The sequence below is a fragment of the Gossypium raimondii genome, chromosome 4 (genome assembly GCF_025698545.1).
Source record: "Gossypium raimondii isolate GPD5lz chromosome 4, ASM2569854v1, whole genome shotgun sequence".
NCBI lineage: Eukaryota > Viridiplantae > Streptophyta > Magnoliopsida > Malvales > Malvaceae > Gossypium > Gossypium raimondii.
Window position 1 is genome coordinate 14,571,496 of NC_068568.1, and position 23,540 is coordinate 14,595,035.

Here is a 23,540-nt window from a genome sequence, read left to right on the forward strand (position 1 = left end):
AACCATGACTACGAGGTTGGGGGTTTGATCCTTGAGAATGGAGCACATTTTATGGTCAGTAGTTTATCTTTTTGGAAAGCACCTGCGGTAAAAGGATTAGTCACTGTTACCAGTGGTGGGCACCTTGGTTTCGACAAAAAAAATTGCATAATGATTTATTTGGCCCTCCAACTTTACAAAAAAGTCATTTTAACCCTCCATTTAATTTTTTGCCTTTTTTAGCTCTTAAACTTACATTTTTCGTCAAACCACCCCAAAATGAATGAAAAAGTTAATTTTTTTTATAACTTTGTTTACAATGCATACACATGGATGATACGTTAGTGTTTAATTAATTTTTTAAAATTTAAAATTTTAAAAATTATAAAAACTATTTTAAATTTTAAAAATATTTTTATAAGTTTAGGTTTAGGGAAAAACTTATAAAAATATTTTTTTAAATTTTAAAAAATTAATTAAATGATGATGTGTCATCTACATCGAGATCCGCGTGTATGCCACATCAACAAAGTTAATAGACATTAACTTTTCTATCCATTATGGGGTAATTTGACAAAAAAATGCAAGTTTAAGGGCTAAAATAGGTGAAAATTTAAATGGAGGACTAAAATGACTTTTTTATAAAGTTGAAGAACCAAAAAGGTCATTATGCCAAAAAGAACATAATAAAGAAAAAGAGATTTTTTTTTAAATACAAAAAAGAAAAGAACATAATTCGGGGCCAAATGGTAAGTAGAGAAAAAAGCCCAAAGTTGAAGGACCACTGTGTGTTTCAGTGAGCCGAACAACATAAGTCACCTATGTGAGAGTGAAGTGGGGTCATTTTGAGGAGGCTATTGGGGCATAGTTCTCTCAAACTCTTTCAGAACTAGGAGATGTTCACAGCTATATGAACACACCCATGAGAACTAAAACCTTGCTAGAAAGGTAGTTGTTTGAGGTATATCATCGTTTATACAAACGACAAAATAGTTCAAGGACATCACATCTACTAGTTAGCTAGTAAAGTAAATATACTTTCACAAGGGAAGGTTCAAGGGTGGATGCTTACCTATTCTATACAACTATCGATCGTAGATTCTATCACCACATCGAGTCAATGTTTTTCCGTTAAAACTATCAATTTTCATTCATGTGGGGGATTGTTGGAAAAATTGTAATTTTTGGAAACTTTGAGGCATATTCTCGATTCGTAAAGGTGGAAAGTTGAATCATAAAATTATGGTTTTATATTCTACTCTATGAGACCTTTACAACGGTATATCATATGCTCAAAATGATTAAGTGATGAATAAGAAATTGATGCTTAAAGTGAGCTACTTGTGAATGTTTGTTAAGGAAAAGAAAAGCTTAGATCCCACATTGGTTAAATATCAAATGTAAGATGTATTTATATATGACAACCCACTTGAAAAGTGATTGAATGACTAAGTTTAAAATCATGCCTCGCGCGTAAGGGGGTGCATATCCAAACCCATCAAGGTTGAGGCGCACCCACATGACGTAGGCGATGCGAAATGTCTGGACCGGTCAGGCCCAAAATAGGCCTGCAGATATTTTAGCCCAACATGAAATTTATTTTTCTTAGCAAATACATATACAAAATCTTATTTAAAAAGACATATGTCTTGATTTATTTGATTCAAATCAATTTGATTTGAATTTAATCAAATTAATTTAATTTCTCCTTTAATGCAAATTTTGTATATTTATTTATGGATATTTCCAAAATTCTTCCATATTGAATGCCTATAAAAGGCCTAAGAATTCTTCTACATTTTTTACACTTACAGACTCTTAAAAACTGAGTTTATTTTTGCTCTCGAAAATTCTTCACTTTTTCTCTCAATATTTTCCAACATTCCGGTGATAAAAGGAGGTAAGGCTTGTTCGTGATCACTGTAGAGGTGTTACTGCTTCGATCATCGTGTTGTTGTATCCTGGACACAGTCAACCAACGTTTCTTCAAGTACCGTAAGAGCGGCCGAATCTATCTTAAGGGAACTGTGTAAAACAGGCATCAACATCTAGTAAAATTCGATTTCTAGTTTTTATAATATTATTTATTGATTTTTCATATCGGATATTTTAAATATAAATTATTTATTTTATTTTATTTTATATAAATAGTTGTTTATTTATATTTATTTTTGTTCGCTAACGTGTTTTGTCCAATAATCTAAAACCCCACTGGTAGTTTACAAAATAATTTCCCTTTCAATAAATATTGGTAATTCTTAAGATAAAATGAAACAAAAATGATAATGAAGATGTTAAAATGAGATAAAATTTAATCATGAGGTGTGTGGTGGTTACTCATCTCATCCCTTAACCATGACCATGAGGTTGGAGGTTTGATCCTTGAGAATGGAGCACAATTTATGGTCAGTCGTTTCCCTTTTTGGAAAGCACGTGCGATAAAGGGATTAGTCACTGTTACCAGCGGTGGACACCTTGGTTCCAAAAAAAAAGCATAATAATTTATTTGGCCTTCCAACTTTACAAAAAAAATCATTTTAACCCTCCATTTAATTTTTCACCTTTTTTAGTTTTTAAACTTACATTTTTCATCAAATCACCCAAAATGAATGAAAAAGTTAACTTTTTTTATAACTTTGTTTACAATGCATACACGCGGATGATACGTTAGTGTTTAATTAAAATTTTAAAATTTTAAATTTCAAAAAATTATAAAAATATTTTTAAAATTTTAAAAATTAATTAAATGATGATGTGTCATCTATATAGAGATCCACGTGTATGCCACTTCAACAAAGTTAATAGACATTAACTTTTCCATCCATTTTGAGGTGATTTGACAAAAAATACGAAATAGGTAAAAAATTAAATGGAGGACTAAAATGAATTTTTTGTAAAGTTGAAGAACCAAAAAGGTCATTATGCCAAAAAGAACGTAATGCAAAATTAAAGAAAAGAAGAGATTTTTTTAAATACAAAATAGAAAAGAACATAATTCGGGCCAAATGGTAAGTAGAGAAAAAAGCCCAAAGTTAAGAAAATGGAGGTGAAAATCTGAGCATGTCAAACTCGATACAAAATAAATTATAATAAAGAAAACCTGGAAATCTTTCCCATTTTCATCATCAATCCCTCTCTCAGTTTATAACTACAAAGACCGAATAAGATCACTCTCTTGAATCCTCCACCGTCTATTCCATTGACTTCCCTTAAACTTCCCGAAAAGTCTAACCTCTTCTCAGAACTCCCACCCATACAGGGCCCTTCTCCTCCTTTGATCCCCCATCCCCCATTTCAACAACAGAAAATTGCCCATAAATGACTCATTTTCTTTTTGGGTTTTCTTTTGGTCTTAGGATTTAGGAAATAAGAAATTTTCAAAATTGAGAAGAAGTAGAAGAAGCGCTAGTGTGTCATGATCAGATGCTATCGGGTGTAAGATAAGCGACACCATGATCAACACGGCCAACGGTACGATTTCGACCTCTTCGTCCTCGGCAAACGCTCAATCGCCGGGTTTGAAGACTTATTTTAAAACCCCAGAAGGTCGATATAAGCTTCACTATGAAAAGACTCACCCTTCTAGCCTTCTTCACTATGCTCATGGCAAAACTGTTACTCAGGTAACTTCAAATTCCTAGGGTTTCCTTTTTTTCTTAAATTATTGAAAAGAAGACTATCTTTTGTGTTACTTATTTTGGTTTTGATCAAGACCGATCATCCGATTTCACTTTAAATTGCTCTCTTTTCTTTTTCTTTATTTCTTTTTATTTTAGTGTGGGTTTTCCTTTTTGTGTTTTTGATACACTAATGTTATAATTAGATAATGAGAACATTTCCAATTTATTAGTGAAAAGAGGGTTTTTTACATGTACCCATCTGTTAGAAGCACTTGAAGAACATATTTTATTAGATCATTTTGTACCATCGGTGTTTAAGCATTATTGATTACAAGTTCAAGCTTGAAAGAGTTTGAATCAATGCCCTTAGTTATAAAGTCAAATTTTGATCGTTTTGCTTATGTATTATTCGTTTGTTGAGATTGTATTGATTAAGTCCGGCTGTCAGGTTACCCTAGCACATTTGAAGGAGAAGCCAGCTCCATCAACTCCGACGTCTTCATCGTCCAGCTACAGTGCCAGTGGTGGGGTCAGATCAGCAGCAGCAAGGTGGCTAGGTGCTGGGAACGGGAGCCGCACGCTTGGATTTGCTGGGGGGAATGGTGGGAGTAAAAGTATTAGTAGTACTAGTAGGATTGGGTCATTGGGTGCTTCAAGTTCTAGTAATTCAATCACTAATATGAATTTTGATGGGAAAGGGACTTATTTAATCTTTAACGTTGGTGATGCTATCTTTATAAGTGATTTGAATTCTCAGGACAAGGTAATTTAGCATTTTTTTTTGTTACGGTTTTTGATGAAAGAGAAGGCATCTGTGGTGGTATTTTGAGAATCTTGGTGTTTAATGTAGGATCCAATAAAGTCTATCAATTTCAGTAATTCGAACCCTATCTGCCACGCATTTGATCAAGATGCCAAAGATGGCCATGATTTGCTTATCGGGTTGAATTCTGGTGATGGTAGTTCTTCTTAGCTTATTCTAATTTGCAATTTTAGCTCAAGGGTTTAAACTCTGCAAATTTATCACTTCTGTGTGTATTACTGTAGTTTACTCTGTGTCACTGAGGCAGCAGTTACAGGATGTTGGAAAGAAGCTTGTTGGGGCGCAGCATTACAACAAAGATGGTTCTGTCAATAACAGGCAAGACTTACATTACTACATACATTATACCTTTCTTCGCCATTTGAGTGTACTTTTTAATAATTTTGAGTTTCAAATGTTTTGTCTTAGGTCTTCCTGCATGTGATTTGTAGAATTTTGTGCTTTAGAGGCTAAACTAGTACATGATGGTGTAAAGATAAATTGTGGTACCCAATGGCTTGGAGCTGGATAATTTCTATGACATCTTATATAGATTTGTTTTTCTTTTAAATGATGCATATTAAGCTTACGCCACTTTATGATATCATTTTCTTGAATCTGTTTTTGTTATTTTAATGGGGCAATATTGCCGTAATTTTTATTTCTAGCCACCTTGAGACCTTGCTGCAGAGCGGCTTCATTTGTTTTCTCTTTAACCTTCAATATTTTTAAGGTATCAATACTACCAAATATAAGGCCAGCAAGAAAGCAACTGACTTGGTCTCTCATTGGGTTGATTGTTAAACCCGCTAGCAATATTCAACTTGTCATCTGCTGCAACTTATAGAATTTGCTTTTCTCTCAGGCTTCCCCTTAGGATGATGAAAGGGGCACTGACTTTTGTTTCTAATTGGCCTTTATGCTGAATTGATGTTTTAAATGGTTGACTCAGCTGCCTATCTTATATATTCTTGTTATTTCCAGCAGTCGGTGTACTGGTATTGCATGGGTTCCCGGAAGTGATGGTGTTTTTGTGGTGGCTCATGCTGATGGAAACATGTACGTGTATGAAAAGGCAAGTTTCTGATAATTAAAGAAGGATTTTATTTATTTTTATATTTTTTAACTTCTGGAGGTATAACGTACAAATTTCATTATGTTCAATGCATCAAGCTGTTTTTTAAGCTTTTTTCTTTCTTTCTTTTTGTGCCATCTAGAACAAGGAAGGAGCTGGTGATTCTTCATTCCCTGTTGTAAAAGACCAAACTCAATTTTCAGTTTCACATGCACGTTACAGTAAGGTACTGGTCAGTGTTTATTTTGGGGGAAAAAGAGCTATTTTAGGCTTTCTTATTTGTGTATGTTTCCTAAAATTGGTGGTGTTTACCTTTGTTGTATAATGTAAAGCCATTAATGATTCATGCGTAAATTTATAGTAGGTGCTGCATGGCTTATCACTATTCTAGTTTCTAGCCAAACGGTAATCTGTTTAAATTAGATGATGCATGTGTTGCTGCATTTTGCATGATCTAGATTGTCAAAAATGGGTTTGACACCCAAATTTCTCAGAGAGCTGCAGGAAAGTTTGCACATGTTTTCTTTTCTTCCTTCCTTCCTAAACCTTTACTCAATGCATTTAGATGTGGTCTTGTGCTTGCCTTCTGGTTTATATGCCCATGGTTATATATATTTCCTTTTTTGTTACAGTTAATGCCATGATATTCTTGATATCTGGCAAGATAGAGCATGCCTTAGCAACAGAAAATGTTTTTGGTCTGACTGTTCTTTGACATCAATGCGGAAACCATATAATTTTTCTATTTTTCCTTGTTTTGGTTTTTTTTTTACTTGCCATTATTTCCTTGCAGAGTAACCCAATGGCGAGATGGCATGTTTGTCAAGGTTCAATTAATAGCATTGCTTTCTCCCATGATGGGGCATACTTAGCAACTGTTGGAAGAGATGGTATCAACTCAAATTGACATCATCTGCATTTTTTGGCTGTTTTTCTTTTCTAGCTTTTTTGAACTTTGAGTTTCTCTCTTTCTACTTGCTGAGTGCAGGCTATCTGCGAGTTTTTGACTATTCAAAAGAACAGCTTGTATGTGGTGGCAAAAGTTATTATGGTGCTCTACTATGTTGCGCTTGGAGGTGCTCTGTTCTCTTTTTCAAAGCTCTGTTTCTTTTGTCCAAACAAATTTGTGCATTCTTTTAAATATACTGCGTTTTCAATTTGTCACCTTCTGTTCTTTGTATATGATATATAAGTCATCACCTTTGGAAAAAATAAATGTTGGTACTAACAACAATGTCCACTGAACAGTATGGATGGGAAATATATTCTGACTGGAGGTGAAGATGACTTGGTTCAAGTTTGGAGTATGGAAGATCGAAAGGTTGTGGCATGGGGTGAGGGGCACAACTCATGGGTACAATTCTTACCTTAGAAGGCTTCTGTTTATCTGTTGTGGATGATGATGGCTGTGTACTCATTTCTTTCTACATGGTGCTGGCAGGTTAGTGGAGTGGCATTTGATTCGTATTGGTCATCACCTAATTCTGATGGCACAGGGGAGACTGTGATGTACCGGTTTGGTTCTGTTGGTCAGGTATAAGGATGTTCTTAGCCTGGTAAAGATAATTATATTCACTCTTATCAGACGCCCCTGTTTACCATTGCTCTTTCATGCTCATGTATTTTTATCTTTTATATGCATTTAACTGTTATGCTCCGCTAATTCTATCTTTACAAGTTATAAATGCTCACACTTACATTAATGTTGTAGCAACCTTTCTGGAGGTAGTGCTTCCCTCTTCTTTCAATGTATTGAGTGTAGACTATATAGGAAATATTTTAATTGTAACTTGATGAAATTATAGGTTGTCCGGTTACTATTTGTTGTAGGTTAGTTTAGGTTCTTGTTTAAATAGGATCTTGAACAGTTAATATGAGGGATATCATATCTATTTAGCATTTGAATGGGGAGAACTGAAGAATTACAATGAAAACCAAAACAGTTGGCAAAGAATCATGGAATACTTTGAGAATATTTTCTGATGAATAGCTTGCTTTTCATTTTTTATGGAATGACAACGTACTGTTGTTCATAAACATTTTTTGGTTAAGGAACATGGTTATAAAGTTAGTTATGATCATCCTTTGCCTTACCTGTTTTCTTCAACATGTGGGGAAAGGAGACCCCCGAAAATCAAGACACACGGACTGTAAAGGTTTAAAGATGGTTTTCTTTTTCCTCGGAGTATCACTTTTCTGTTAAAGGGGGACATCTAACTGCAGGTGTTAAGCTTAATACATTAGAATGAAATTAGGTAACCTTTTTGTTTACCCTATTTCCTTTAAAGGGAAATGTGCTTCTTCCTTGCAGCAACTGCAATATCATTGACATCTCATTATTACCTTCTTCTGTATAGGACACACAGTTGTTATTGTGGGACCTGGAAATGGATGAGATTGTAGTGCCATTGCGTCTATGCCCTCCTGGTGGGTCTCCCACTTACACAACTGGGAGCCAATCTTCCCACTGGGACAACATAAGCCCATTGGGTACCCTGCAACCTGCCCCAAGTATCCGAGATGTTCCGAAAGTTTCTCCACTGGTTGCTCATCGTGTTCACAACGAACCACTCTCGGGCTTGATTTTTACCCAGGAATCAGTACTTACTGTTTGTCGAGAGGGACACATAAAAATCTGGATGAGACCCGGTGTTGGGGAAAGCCACTCAAGCAACAGTGAAACAGTGCTAACTAACAGTTTGAAGGATAAGCCGTTTGTATCCAGCAAGATTGGGAGTTCTAGCTACAAACAATGAGCAGACCATCATGAAAAGAGGCAAAAGACAAAACAAAGATAAATATTTTTTTCTCTGCATTTCTATTTGCTAGTGTGGCCGTTCATCTCTTTATGAAGTTGGGTTTTCTCAAAAAGTACACAAGTGTTTGATGGGAACTGAATTGGAATGAGATTTAACCATCTGAATCCATTGTATATCGAGGAACAAAAAATGGCAGTGACAGCACAAAAAGAGGTCTGGAGGAAGAAACAAACCTCCATTGTAAGTACAAACGGCTTTTCTTAGAAAATACATAAAAGAAAAAAACAGTGACAGTGACCTGAAATTGCACCTTTGAGATGTGTAAATCTTTAAGAGGTGCAGTTGAGATATTGATGATGGCATCATTGCGGTTAATATATAAGTATGATTTTTGATGGATCGTCCAAAGACTTGTTTGAAACTTGCCCGAGCTCTTCAAAGATCAATCTGAGTCACACGTGTGCATTTGAATGAGTTAATCTATTTGTTTGGTCAAGAGTCATAAATATATTCAAGTGCATATAAATAGGAGTGATTTTAGCAGAAGTGAAAGAATTGAACTCTTAAAATAACTCTGCATATAAATTACGCCCATCACCGCCTATTGCTTTTGTCTATCCCAATTTTAGTAAAAGAAAATCCAACACTACATGTTTATTTTAATTTTATCAAATTTTTTATTCAAGAATTTATTGTTTTAGTTTTGCAATAGAAGCTGATTCATCCACAAAATGAACAATGCAAAATAACCAAGGAAGTGGAAATAAATACTATTTTCTTAAAGGCGTATTGAGATGAACTCATTGATGCAACCACAAAAGCGAAACAAAATCATAGCATAGAAAAGTCTTTTGTTATGTCTTTGATATATCTAATGTTATCTCCATAAAATTTTACTATCATAATTTTATATCTTTTATCAATTTGCGCCGATTTTATTTTTTAGTTAAATTTGACCCTTAATTTTTAGTTAAATTTAACCACCAATCTTTCAAAAGAGTTGAATTATTGTTTTTAGCGGAAATATTAACTAAAATATTAGATTTTTAAATATGTCACCTACATGATAATCTACATGCACTTCATGTTTTTTTTTAAATTAAACTTTTTATCATTTTTAAATTTCTTTTATTTTTGAATATTTTTATAATTTTAAATTATTTATTGACGTGACATATAAGACAAATAATGTTATGTCAACATAAAATAAATATGGATTAGCATACGAGTTGCCATGCCAACATCGTTAAAAATTAATGTTTTCACAAGATTTTCATTAAAAAAGTGATTTGATTCTTTTTAAAAGTTGAGAGTCAAATTAACAAAAGATGCAAACGTTGAGAGAAAAATTTAACATTATACCTTTTTAAATTGTCTAAAAGAAGTTTTTATTTAATTTTTGTATTAAAGAAGTTTTTATTTAATTTTTGTATTACTTTTATATGGCTTCAATACATTTAATTATATAAAATTTAAAATTTCAATACATATTCTACTTTTTATTATCATAAATAAATTTTAGTTTATAATAAAATTTATTATATCTTTAATATATTTAACCTCTTCTTGAATCGGTATCACAAGTCAATCACCATCAAATGACGAAATGTCATATTCTTTTATAATGTAATAAATATAATTATGAGGGTTTTAAAAAAATATTTTTATATAACTTAATCTTTACAATCATAGCTACAACTTCATTTATCTTTTACATCAATTGTTTATATATATATATATATATATGCATCTAAGGACATAATCTAGTGGTACCCACAATCCTAAAAATAAAACATATCTTCAATGTTATAAAATTGTTAAGTTGTTAGTGAGTGTTTTATCTTATGGCTCTTCTTCCCCTACCTACTAACTGTTATGCTGCCTTGTCCACCTTTGTTTTTGTCTACATAAAGTATGTTTTCAAGTCTTTCACTATGCTATTAACTATTATGCTTCTTTGTCCACTTTAAGTGCTTTTAAACTTTGTACATAATTTTTAAGCAACAAACATTTTAATTAAGAAGTTTGTATTTTTAAGTGTTGATAGGTGTCTTATCTCATTCTATCATCTTTTTAACTGTCTTTACTTTGTTTGCTCTATCCATTGAAGCTTTTTAAGAGATAAACTATTAATTAACTTAATGTCAAACTTATTGACAAACTTTACTGTTTTCAGTTCACCTTACAATTCTCAATTTCTTTGATAACACTTTAACTTTGGAATAGTTTTGTAACATCCCTTGCCCGACCCGATTGTCGGATCTAAGCTACAAGATGACACATTCATTGCCGAAACAACTACCGTCAAGTTCACAGTAAAACAATCATTTGTAAATTCTAATACGTGTCAATTACCTTTACATTATGATAAACAATCAAATATGAGTCTCAATCGAGCTTACGAAAGCTCTTTTGATAACCCGAACACGAAATAGGACCAAATTGTAAAATTTTAAAACATCAGGGCCGACGTCATGATATCACTTTCTCCATGTCGTGACGTCTTCAAAACAGTATGACATGTTGTGACTTTAGGCCACTTGACGTCGCGATGTGACTCACTGTTTTGTTCGACGTTGCGACAAGCTAAGTTGCACATCGGGACGTGGACTTTATTTTTGATAAAATTTGAGCCATTTGGTACCTTTTCAAGCTTCCACACAAACTTATCATTCTATGCACAAATGACTAACTTCACCTTCACCAAAACACTTCAAAACACATACCAAAACAAGTGCAAATAACACAATCAACTTCCTATCAATTTATATCACCTAATCGACCATTCCATTAGACATATCATCTAATTACCATGGCACATATATATATCAAACAATCACCTAAATACCAACTTGTCAACACCAATTTATATCCAAATATGCCAATTCAATTGGCACATACACATCTCAAATCATTTACCAAAACATACTATTTCATCGAGACATTAACATTGCCAAAATTGTGCATTAAGTAGATTTTAGCTATGTTCAACATTCAAAGTTAACATATACAAAATATTTATGTACATGCCACAAATCCAAACTTAAAACGATCAAAAAGCAACCGGTTCAAAAATAGGATAGTGTGTGTAACAACCCATTTTGTAATGACGTTAGAAACACTGGTTTCAGAACCCCATTTCCGATGATTGAAACCGTAAATACTAAATATTAATGTTTACAAGGTTGGTATAAAGTTTAATTAGAATTTGATTCTTTAATTTTTTTTAATTATATAGTTAATTAATGTACAAGTGTAATGACCTAGTCAGTGATGTTGGAAAATGAGATATCAGAACTTCATTTCCGTAAACCAAACACATAAATATTTTTATTAAATATTTATGGAGTTATTATGTAGGTGAATTGAATTTTGAATAAGTAATTTTTTGAATAAGTGAGTAATTAAGGTATAAATACTATATCGTAAAAGTAGAAAAGTTAATCGCTATTAATTTTTATTGGCTAAAAGGGTTAAATAATATTATACCAAGGGTCAAAGTGGCATTTAGACCATTTTCAATAGTAGTGGATGGTAAAGTATGATTTTCTTTAGTAACTAATATTAAATCATAATAAAATTATAATTTAAAAGAATATGATAAGTTATAATTTAAAAGATTATAATAAGTATTATATCATAAAAATTAAAAGGTAGAAAGCCATTTTCCTTCTTTCGTGAAGATGGGGTTTGAGCTTCAAGCATTCGGCTCTCAATTTGATCGGGATTTAAACTAATAAGAGGATATTCGCGAAAAAAGGAAATTTAAAGAGACATGTTTGAGCTGAGCTGAGTTGTAAGCTGGAGGAAAGCACTGCTGGGATGATGAATCTGCCTACGGAGAATTCTGAGTCATCAGGTGGTTATAACAGCCTAACAGGTCTAAATTCTAGAAGAATGTCAGCTGCCAATGGTGTTTAGGCCGCTATTTGTAAATTCAAGAATCAATGTCATCCATACTAGTTATACAGCTACTTACGTAATACTATAATGAACAAAAGTAAATTCTTCTTTATCATTCAAACATTAGAATAGAGTAGAACACACACAAAAAAAATTTGATGTTCATCTACAAGATGGCACCTATTTGTCTGAATATAGTTTGTGTCGAATTCCGGCATTTCGTTCATATCATGTACTGTATAATTGATTATAACTTCCTGTTTGATTATTAGAAAGGCATGACATAATGATAACAACAAAATACTATAAAGGAAGATAGTTCAACAAACATGTTCTCATCTCATTCATCAGGGCCATTGTTGACCTTTATCTCCAAAAGCCTCTCAACCGGTTGCCTACAGATTGGGCACCGATTCGTCTGGCATCTCAAAACCTTTGCACAAGAGCTGCACATGCACTGCATTATGAACCAAAAGATATTTACATCAGCAACCAGTAAAATCTTATGTCGACCACTTAAGTGAGAGGAAAGATTCTCTGTTACTTAAAAGCATTTTCACTACCGTATCCAAAGGTGATACTTTCAGCTAAATATTTATTCAAATCTCTGCAACCTATTAAGTTATTACTGCAGTATTTCCCTTTGCTTTCTGGTCTACTAGATCAATATTGCAAAAGACCAAACAATGGAAAATAAATGAAATTAACTTATGAAGAGAAAAGAACAAGTGGCTGCTTTTACCATGTGCCTGCAGGGAAGAACAGTAGTGTCCCGAGGTTCTGAAAGGCAAATAACGCATTCTTTTCCACTATCATTTGGATCAACATCATTGTCAACTGAATTTCCGATCCCATATATTTCTTGCAGCTCATACCTCTTCCCATTCACCCACAGAATCTGTTTCACTACTCTGGTCTGGTATTCACCCTTCTCCTTCTCAAACACCGCCTGAGTTATCTGAGAATTCATGGCTCCTGACTCCTGGTTTCCATCTGACACATTTTGGTTAAGAGGCAATGCCTCTGCTTTCACAGCCAGATGATAGATATCCACTTCATCTACTTTCAGTAATTCCGACTCCTCAAACATAGAGAAATCGATCCCTGTTCCAGACGGCAGTCTAAACTTCTGTCCTAGACCTTGTTCGAAAGGCACAATTACTGGGGGTAGAATACTTTCCTTCATTGCCGTCAGATTGCAGTCTTCACCTTCTTTTGCAAAGAAAATAACAGTAATCCTGTTTGCAGCACAAACCAAATCATCTTGTTAAGAAATAATATCAGATTCACATAAAAACTCGCAAATCTGAACTTCATATAAGATGCAACATAACCTCAACACAGAAAATTGATTCTAAGAAGAAAAAGAGAAGGCTTGTGTTTAAGGGTTAGATGTACATGCTCCATTAAATAAGTATTACTTTCTCAAGATGCCAGAGAAATGAAGAAACACAGCAAATAATATATTGTTAGATAAATGAATCAAAGAACAGCAATGCCCGTACTATTGATAGAAACGAATGCACACAGGAAATTGATGATATTAATATCAAATACCTTAGAACATTTTTACAAGATACTCAGCCACCAACATGCATGCATCGTAAGTTGTATTTGACTTCAACAAATCATTCAGTCTTTTCTTTACCTATACTTACAAACTAAAGCGCAGAACTCTCTTTTCCGATCATTTTACCCTAGCTCAGAAGTCATTATATCTATGATGTGTAAATTTAAAAGGATAACAAAAATCACCATCATTCTAGCCTTTGTCGCGGTAAACCTATTGCCATTTTCTCTATCAAGTAGAAACATAAAATCCGGGACCTCAAAACACACCTCTAATGATTGCATTCAAACCCCATTCAAGCAAGGTAACCATAAAACCTTCAAATATACAAATCGATACTTAAATAAACCCCCCAAAAAAAACCAATAAGCTTTCATTGGATTCCTAATCATTTGCTAAACTTTTATCCCTCTAAACATGCATCTCCCCAAGTATAATACACCAATCATATAATTTGACAGAATTTATATCTCAAGCTTTCAAAACAAGTGTAACAATAATCATCATATAAATTATATCCGAGGAGCAAAATTTTAATCAAAAGCAACTCATATTCTAAGCTACAACCATTGGATTCTCACAGATTTCAAAAAATTGAAAATTTTTAAACAAAGAGATTGAAGTTCTATACCTTCCAGCAACAGTAGCATCAAACGTGAAAGAAACCAAGAACTTCCCAGGATTCAGCTCATCAGCTTCGAATTTCAAAGTTTCCTTCTTCAAATTTACGTCATTTTTTATAGTAACCGCCTTTTGATGCTCTATATACGGCGGCGGTGGAGTAATCATCGGTCCACAAGCATATCTACTCCAACTGGCGGGCTCTATGTGGGGTCCACCTCGATGATGGTGATGATGATCGTAAGGCGCCGGAAGCGGCAACGGCACAGGCGGCTGGTGGGGGTAGTACCCTGGGTACTGGTAGTACTGGGGTGCGTTGGTATTCGGGTATTGTGGCGGGTAAGGCGTTGCGGCGGCAAAGACGTAACGGTTGGCCGAGATTTCAGGTTGGGGCTGAGCTGGAGGAGGTGGATGTGGTGGCGGAGGATGATTTCGCCTGCTTCCGTGCCTTCTCCGGCCACTTACTCCGCTACTTCCGATGTTCCCCATGAATTTTTCCCGGTTATTGGAGTACAAAAGGAAAATAAACCGGAAATTTTGCAAATATTTATAAAGGAAAGACTTTACAACCAAGTTCGATCCAGTTTCAAGTAAAAATTTCTGGGTTTTCCATTTTTCCCTCCAGAACCCAAGAAAATGAAAAGAAAAAAAAAACTTATTTGGAATCGAAAGGAGTTTAGAAGAGAAAAAAAATTTACTTGGTCTTTCCTTTCATTTCTCTATCAAATGAAAAATAAAAATAAAAGAGAGAATATTTGGTTGGGTGAGTATTGGGTTTGCGTAAAGCTCCACCAAAACCACCATTGATGAAGAGACAGAAATTGTGCTAAAGTGAACAGCTTCTCTCTTTCTCTCTCTTTTTTTCTTTTGTTTTTTGTTGTTTGATGACAAAAATACCCAAACTCTGGCCGGGAATTGATTAAAGTCTGATTTTTTTTAATTAATTACAATTTAGTTTTATATTAAAGATTGATGTTTGTCAACAAGGCAATGAAAGCTTGAATCTTTTTTAAAAAAAAAAGAAAAGAACAGAATTGATGTAATTTAAATTTACAAGTATATGTTTTTGGGTAAATTCAGAGTCCAAGGCAGTCAATTTAGGTTGAAAAAAAATGAATTAGTTTTTTTTTTAATGCTTTACAGGTATTCTCCACCACCACCATTTTCTGCTTATATCATAACATGGCTTGTTCCACCAATTGGACAATGCAATTTGCAAAGGCAATCAAAATTTTATATCTAGTAGTTGCCAAGAATCAGGATTTTCCTGAATTTTATGATTATTTTTGAGAAATGACAATCTTTGTGAAGTCATTCATATAATAATATCAAAATCAAATTAATAATTGAAGTTTGTGTGTATAATGGCCAACCATATGTCCTTTGATAATGATTATAATGGGGGAAATAAATGAAGGAAACTTTAAAATAATCCATTATTTATGCAAAACTATTTTTTTTAAGATTTATTTATTCAAATTCTGTCATATGAGAAATTGAGATGCTGCTGCTGATTGCTTTGGTCACCAGAATTTGGCCAATCACGGTTCTTTTTTTAAAATAAAAATAATTTAAATTTTTTGCGACTAAATTAACCATATCTGTCAGTTTTTTTTTTAAATTAGGCTTAAAAGTTTTTTTTTTAATTTAGGTAAATAAATCATGTTTGGAGAGAGAAATGGAAAGTGCGCCCAGCTAGACGCCTTTCCCTCAACAGTCAAATCTAATAGCTTTATTAAAAGGGGGCAACAATCATTTTTTTTACCTATAAATACTCCTAATTTTTTTTTCACTCACATCCTATTCTCTCAATTTTTTCTAACTCTCTCAACTCTCTCAATTTTCTCAAGTCATTGTTCTAAATTTTTCAATATTCCCGTTTAAAAATATTAGTTTTTTAATTATTCTGTATTTAATTCGTTCGGATTATGTTTTCACAAATGACAATCTCTCTAATTCGTTTCGACGACAATCACATTTTCACCGCTCAAGCAGTAATGGTAAGACGAAAATTTAATTTTCGTTATTTTCGATTAAATTAATTTTAAGTTATTTTTTAAAAATTAAAATATTTTTTTCTGTAGTTATAAATAGGCAGATGATCGTGTTTTGGAAGCATTCATACATAATTTGGCAAAGCCTTCGATCACCAAAATTCGTGGTTACTTGCAAGAGGCGAGATTCTTGTATACGTCTCGTATGCTCGGGGGTTGCAAACTCAATCCTAGACTCATCAACTTGTTGGTGAAAAGGTGAAGACTTGAGAAACAAACTTTCCATCTTCCATGCGACAAGTGTACAATCACACTGGAGGACATGGCATTACAACTCGATTTGTTGGTGGATGGGCCAATCGTCACGAGAGAAGCAATAATTCTTGATAAAGAGGATCTATGCGCAACATTATTAAGGAAGGTCTCAAACAAATTTGATGGTTACTAGATATTGATGAATTGGTTGGCGAAAAATTTCGAAAAGTTTCTTCCACACGCGATTGAGGTTGTCAAAAAATAATACACCCAGGAATTCATCCTTCAATTAATCGGGGGCATTTTAATGCCCGAGAAATCTCAAAATTTGGTGCACGTAAGGTGGCTACTACACTTAGTAGACTTCAAAGAATGTGGACAACTTAATTAGGGATTAGTCGTGATGATTACATTATATTGGGAGTTGTGTCGGGCCACCGAACCGGATATGATATCAATCGGTAGTTGTCTACTTTTGCTGCAGTCGTGGGCATGGTGGCGACTACCATTTCTACATCCCCGAGTGAACAACCCATATATGTTTCCGATGGTGACAAGGTAAAAATAATTTATTAATAAATACGTAGTTTGTACAATAAAAGTTTTTATTTATTATATGTCTAAACTAACATATAGCTTTTATTGGTGAAACTATGGGCTGAGTTACGTGGGACTACTCGAAGAGTTGAAAATTATTAGGCTACTGTTAGATTAATGCTCAGAAGTCGATGTTAGTTACTTATTCTATCAAACATATATTAATTACGCAATGATTTGTAAAATAAAATTTCGTAATGTACAAAATTTACAATTGTGCATTTCAATTTGAATGGATGGCATACGCTGACATCGATATCATATCTTACATTCTATCGAAAGTGTTGGCCAACCGAGAGATGTGGGACACGAATGTGTCGTTTATAGTGTACGAGATAGTGGAAATGCATGAATCGGACCGGGTGATTTGGCAGTTAGGGTGGAGATAACAAATTCTGCCACCACCGCGAGACTTGAAAGAGCTGCACAATGTGGACAAGTGGGGGAAGAACAACGAGGATTGGCAAGAGGTTCACAATGACTACATCGAGGCTTAGGATCGTAGGATAAAATTTTTACCCATCCGCAAACTATTTTTCTCAGCGGACATGGCGACCTGTTTAGAGTACTTGCTATGGTTCAGAGTCGCCAGCAAGTCGTATCTACTATCGGTGGATGCAAGTAGTAGACAACTTCGTTAGAAGTGGCAACGATGATCACCCTAGCAGCAGCGTAAGGCTTGACGCGGTGGTATGACGGGTTCGTTATTGGCTCTGCCCGAAGAAACGTCGCCTATGTTTACACAATATCTCAACCAGTTCAATCCACTTATTCATGTTCATTTCACTAACCCCGCGTTTTTTTACAAGCATTACACTGCGCACCACCACCGCATGTGTCCGATTCTTCTATTCCTGCAAGTAGATATTTCGAGCCACTAACGTCCCCGTATTCTACACCCCAATACCGACGTCGATGCCGACTCAAATGTCAGGCCAGATGTCGACACATGCACTGTCATCAATGACAACACCAATACAAACGTCAATTCAACAATCGATGCCAATGTCGATGCCCGGGCCAATGTCGACATATTCAGGTTTTATGGCACCTTACGGTTACAGGTCGATAGTGGCACAAACATCGCTCGCATCATTATTTTATCGAGGTGGGTCATCGATGCAACCGTCTGTTAGTGGAGTGGATACACGATAAAAGGGTAAGACGACACCGCACTTGAGCACAGAGGAAAGCGAAAACGAACACGAAGACAAAGACAAAAACTAAGACGAACACGTTGACGACGATGGAGACGGAAATGAGCAAGAGGGTGGGGGTGAAGGTGATGATGATGAGGATGATGGCAACAATCAAGTTTATAGGTTCGCATATCCAGTTGTGTACAAAAATCCTCTTCGTGTCTGTCGTCCACCACCCTACAACACACATTTTTTTGACGACACAATTGATGTATTTTTTTATTACAACTGCAATGTAAATATTTATGACATAAATAAAGAAACCATAAATTTTCATTCCAACATTATTTTTGTCTTCATTACATTTTAAAGTGAGTTATGTGCAAGTTAATAAGAAATAACAAAATTGGAACACTAGAATTATGGAAGCATTATAATGAATATATTCTCTGAAAGAAAATAATACTATCAACATTGAGGCTCCAAAGTACCCCTCAGCATAGAATATGTTGCCTTTGTATGCCCCGAGTTTCTATAGTACCTACATAACCTTTATTGATCGTCCCTCTCCCGTATATCCATACTGTTCCATATCGGGGTGGTATTTGGGCAACCTTTCGGAATGTGATGCAGGTTCATGTTCAGTGCCAACTCGTACAACGCGTTAAAAACTGGTAGCCATGTACTCTCATTGAGAACAGATGGGAATTCAGGACTTCATACTCTTTGCTTGCATTCTAGACTATACACATCGTTGATGTAGGGCGTGTACTCAATTCTTAGGTTCCCATATGCAACAATTACATCTACACATGGGAACCGAAGTGTTTAGAACCTCCCATAGTTGCAAGTCCCTCCTGTTAGGTTGATACAATATAATTCCCCTTTCATGTCCTGATTCGGCTTAACATGTTCCGTGACTCAAAATTTCAAGTTTCAACACGAGTGGCATACTACATACATAGTGTTCACTTTCACTGTATTTTGTCTGATTTCTTTCATTACATCCTCTTTGGAAACAACACAGCCAAGCGAAAGTATGTTTCTTTCACAATCGAGGTTATTGAAAAATGGTGTATCCTCTTTAGAACGAAATTAATACACTCGACTAAGTTTGACGTCATGTGCCCATACTATAAATCCCCATCATAGGATTGTGTCCACTATTCGAAGGGTATGTTAGTGAGGTATGTCGTACCGTAGTTTTTGATAGCGCCCAAGTTGTTCAACATTTCATGAAAATGATGTTAGACAAGCTCGTAACCTTTCGAGAGAATCATACTCATGAATGCAAACAACGAACGAAATAGGGTGTAATATAGCTGTACTCGTAGTTCCAATTACATACCTATGTTGGTGACTGTATCTTGCTCACATTTTGAAAGCCATTTTGTGTGGTAATTGGATTTGGTATGTCGTAAGAAGTACCTATGATGGGTGCGATCCCAAAGGCTAGCATGTTGCTCAATCGCGGACAGAATTCTGGTTCTCCTGTCAGATATGACATATTTGTCGGGCTACGGGTAAACGTAGTGACACAATCGACTCAAGAAGAAATCCCTGTCATTGGTCATTTCTCCAAGAGTTATTGCAAACGCAATCAGTAGACTCCTTCAATTACCCGTCCTAAGCAGCACAATCAACAATCGATGCTGATACTTTTCGTACATCCAGATGTTGTCAATTTGTACCAATGGCTTGTAATGCTAGAAAGTTTTTCTACATTGTTCAAAGGTTTAAAAGAATCGATGAAATACTCTTTTCCTAAAGACTAATCGATCGTCAAAGTACGCTAGGTGCGTTTCTAGATTGGTTATGGAACCTAGAACGTATCGATTCAACACTTGACACCATTACCATAGATAGTTGTACGAACTATCCCAACCGTGCTGCAACTTATTAACAACCTTCTATTTCCAACCCACGCTTTGTAGTACAATGGAGTCTAGTTGTATTGACTATATATGTTCGCAATCAACACCAAGACGAGAATCTTTGAACTCGCATTCACCATCAGTAGTGTAACGTCAGAAATAATATCCGAATCTAGTCTAGGATGATTCTGACTTCACCCACCACAATACAGGTATGTGGACCGAAATACTTCTTTATCGTCCATAACCCGATCTTCTTCCATGAAGATGCCATGATTTTCCACTTGTATCTCCCGTCACAAATTGTGTACTTTCCTTTCAATTTCTTAAAACTAGACTTCATGATGTAGTAGTTTATACCATTCTTAAAGTTATACCGCTTCAGTACAGAAAGAAAAGTATCTTTGTTTGGGTATTTCATTCTAACTTCTAGTACTCGTACATCATGCGGTATGTTTGCATGGCTAGGTGTTCTGTGCGGTAGACGTGAAAACTCTAAACCACCCTTGGCCGATAGATCGATGTTGGTTATATGGGGCAAAGGTTCATATGCTCTATATCGTGGATTTAAATTTAGAGTATTGTCCAAGTCGTCATCGTTAGACCCGTAAGGTTCTGGCTCTGTTAGAACCGTCTCCGATTTGAAAAATAGTCTCACATCTGAACTATCTAAACTATATTGCCTGATTAGCTCAAGGTCTGATTCCTCCCCGTCAACTGCATCTGTTGTCTCTTGTTCATCACTTGTATCTTCTTCCTCATTTACGCCTTCACTATCCCCTTCAAGTAAGGGGTTTAGTGTACCCTCGTCAATCCTTGTTAAAAAGAGCAAATCTTCAATAATCTATATGCCCGCAAAAATCTGTTCCAGCTTGGTGTCCAGTGTACGTCGATGAATCCCAGGTATAAGTACTTTTAACATTGAGCCCGCACTGAAGTCGAAATTGAACGCACTGATTGAATGTCGAGATTCGGGTTACGCTCATACCTCGACTAGTATTGGCCAACAAAGTTTAGATTTGTGCCAGAGACCAACGAGTGTCTACCCATAGATGTTTCGAGGACATTGCAGTAGGAGCTTTGTAACAAACCAGTGAACCCACCACACAACCGTGTGGCAGGACTTTCTACTTCAACTTTAATTCCAACATTAGCTGAAATAGTAACTGAAGATGGGCCAGATCCATCAACCTCGACAAACTCGACATATAACTCCATTACAGTATTTTTGCTTAAGACGTACGATGATATGACCATTTCGAGCTGGAGCTCGCCATTCACATCAAATAAGTCATACCTATAGGGGTCAACGGAAGCAATATATCTACATTGTAACCTCAAAATTCTTTTCCTGATTGATCCTCTGACTTTTCTTCTGATTTTAGTTTGCAACTTATGCAATTGAATGGTACGATTAAATGCCAATTCCACTGAATATGCTCCTACAAATACCACTCCAACCTCTGTACTACATATTTAACCGTCGTAGTAAATAACAGATTTCACTCGTCGACTCATTTCAATATTGATTTCGAATTGGATTAACAAAAACCAAAAAATAAGTAGAGTCAAAAGAAGTACACACGACTCCTGTAACTCAAGAATTTAATTTTTATATTAATTTACTGCGTGTCTAAGTTGTGAAAATTACGTCCCTTTGATAGGAAAATAAGCCAACGAAAGAGGGAATACGTACTTTGAAATCCGTTTATCAATACACGCATTCAGCAAACAATGATAATGAAATGTAAATTGTTATTCAGAAACGTGTTCCTAAAGTTATATAATTTTGTCAAAATAGTGTTTCTTATAGTATTCGACACCTCAAAACGTGCATAAATTATTCCTAAAAGTACTTGCCCATCTTATTTTTTAACCGATTTTAAGCACGTTTTGAATATTTTCCTAAAAGATGCTAGTCCTGCAACGCGTTTTCGACCGCGGGAAATTTTTACATTACAATCCAACCCTTCTCCCACGCTTATAAAAGGGGTCTTCCACTCTATGCTTCATCGTCCTTCAAACATCTTTTCCCACAGCCTTTCTATCCCTCTTCTATAAAACACTTCTGGGTGTTAAAAATTTATCGCTAAATTCTTTTTGTTAATGTTTGAGGTATTATTGAATCGTCAGTGATGCGATATCATTCTGAGCTGTACACATTTCATATATTATGCCGAGATGAGGCCATTATCTTTGAAGCCTATCCTGGGAAAGTCAGGTTTCGGGGTGATTTTACTTTGTATGGTCACAGGTGAAGTATACGTGGAGGTCTCAATCGACGACCGTTATACGATAATGAATCGAGGTATAATGGGGAGCTAGTTGACAGTCGTTACGTGGCGACAAGCTCAAACTTATCGGATACCCGAAAATGTTGCCTTATAAATAACATACAAAAGTTTGAGGGCATAATTAATAGGGGAAAATTGTGGGCCTTCCGATTATAATTAGCATAATTTTTTTCTCCATTTCCAGGCAGCCGGTACCTTTAACCTTAATTCTTATCCGAAGACCGATATCGTCATGGACGTAGGAGGACTCTCAGGTGGGAAGCGACTATTTCGATGGAGTAAAGGTGATGCTCCTTTCAGGCTGACAATGATTTCCATTATTAAACAACCTATTAATAACTACAACCATTGTCGCGCTGACCCGAGTTTGACATCTACTTTCGTCGAAACATCCGCTCTCCCCATGAGAGTTCTCTTGTGTCCACCTCGGTGTCAGCCTTCGGATAAGAATGAAAGGTTAAAGATACCAGTTGCATGAAAATAGATAAAAAAAATTACATTGATTACACAGAAAATCCCTTCGTTTTCCCCTATGATTATGACATCAATCTTATGTATGATATATATAATGCATCGTTTGCGAGGTATCAAAAAAGCTTGAACTCGTGATCGTGTAACGACCGTTGACTGGCCTTCGATTATACTCAAAAGCCACCAATTGGGACCTCCGCTTAGGCTTCAACCCCTGATCTTATCAAGCATAATCACCCTGAAACTAAATTTCCCCAAAATGGATTTTTGAGGTGATGGTCCTATCCCGCCACGACATATGAAATGTATGTGTTATGAGACACATTATTACATCCCCAACTCCTCAAAACTACCTATGAAATTTTGAGGTTTCAGTCGAAAACTCAAAACCCTTTTAAAAAGCCCTAAACCTAAAAATATTAAACCCTAAATCTAAAAATATTTAAAATCGTAACACTGAGAACTTTTCATTTCTCTCTCCAAAACGACTTATTTCCCTAAATTAAAAAAAACAATTTATAAGCCTAATTAAAAAAAAAAAGACATATATGGCTAATTTAGCTAATTTTCTACCATCAAGATCCTAT

The 23,540-nt window shown here is 35.2% G+C and overlaps 2 protein-coding genes across 6 annotated transcripts; one reads left to right on the plus strand and one right to left on the minus strand.

Moving 5' to 3' along the window:
* Positions 1–3,079: 3,079 nt before the first annotated feature.
* On the plus strand, positions 3,080–8,643 carry LOC105768098 (uncharacterized). 5 transcript variants are annotated; one of them, XR_008195114.1, is made up of 12 exons: positions 3,080–3,602; positions 4,048–4,362; positions 4,450–4,558; positions 4,647–4,740; positions 5,386–5,476; positions 5,619–5,702; positions 6,270–6,366; positions 6,465–6,552; positions 6,725–6,830; positions 6,918–7,010; positions 7,600–7,731; positions 7,834–7,983. XR_008195114.1 is itself a non-coding variant. In XM_012587843.2 (11 exons), the coding sequence occupies exons 1-11, from the start codon at positions 3,432–3,434 to the stop codon at positions 8,230–8,232; spliced, it is 1,647 nt and encodes a 548-aa protein (XP_012443297.1). In that variant the 5' UTR covers positions 3,084–3,431; the 3' UTR covers positions 8,233–8,643. The 5 variants fall into 5 exon arrangements, 4 of the variants coding, with proteins under 4 accessions (XP_012443297.1, XP_052485357.1, XP_052485358.1 ...); XM_012587843.2 differs by lacking the exon at positions 7,600–7,731 and having other exon boundaries at positions 3,084–3,602; positions 7,834–8,643; XM_052629397.1 differs by lacking the exon at positions 7,600–7,731 and having other exon boundaries at positions 3,084–3,602; positions 4,450–4,552; positions 7,834–8,643.
* A 3,583-nt stretch (positions 8,644–12,226) lies between these two features.
* LOC105768099 (probable E3 ubiquitin-protein ligase LOG2) lies at positions 12,227–15,199 on the minus strand. The gene is made up of 3 exons (XM_012587845.2): positions 14,340–15,199; positions 12,881–13,376; positions 12,227–12,595 (listed from the first exon to the last, which is right to left on the minus strand). The coding sequence occupies exons 1-3, from the start codon at positions 14,816–14,818 to the stop codon at positions 12,479–12,481; spliced, it is 1,092 nt and encodes a 363-aa protein (XP_012443299.1). The 5' UTR covers positions 14,819–15,199; the 3' UTR covers positions 12,227–12,478.
* Positions 15,200–23,540: the final 8,341 nt, after the last annotated feature.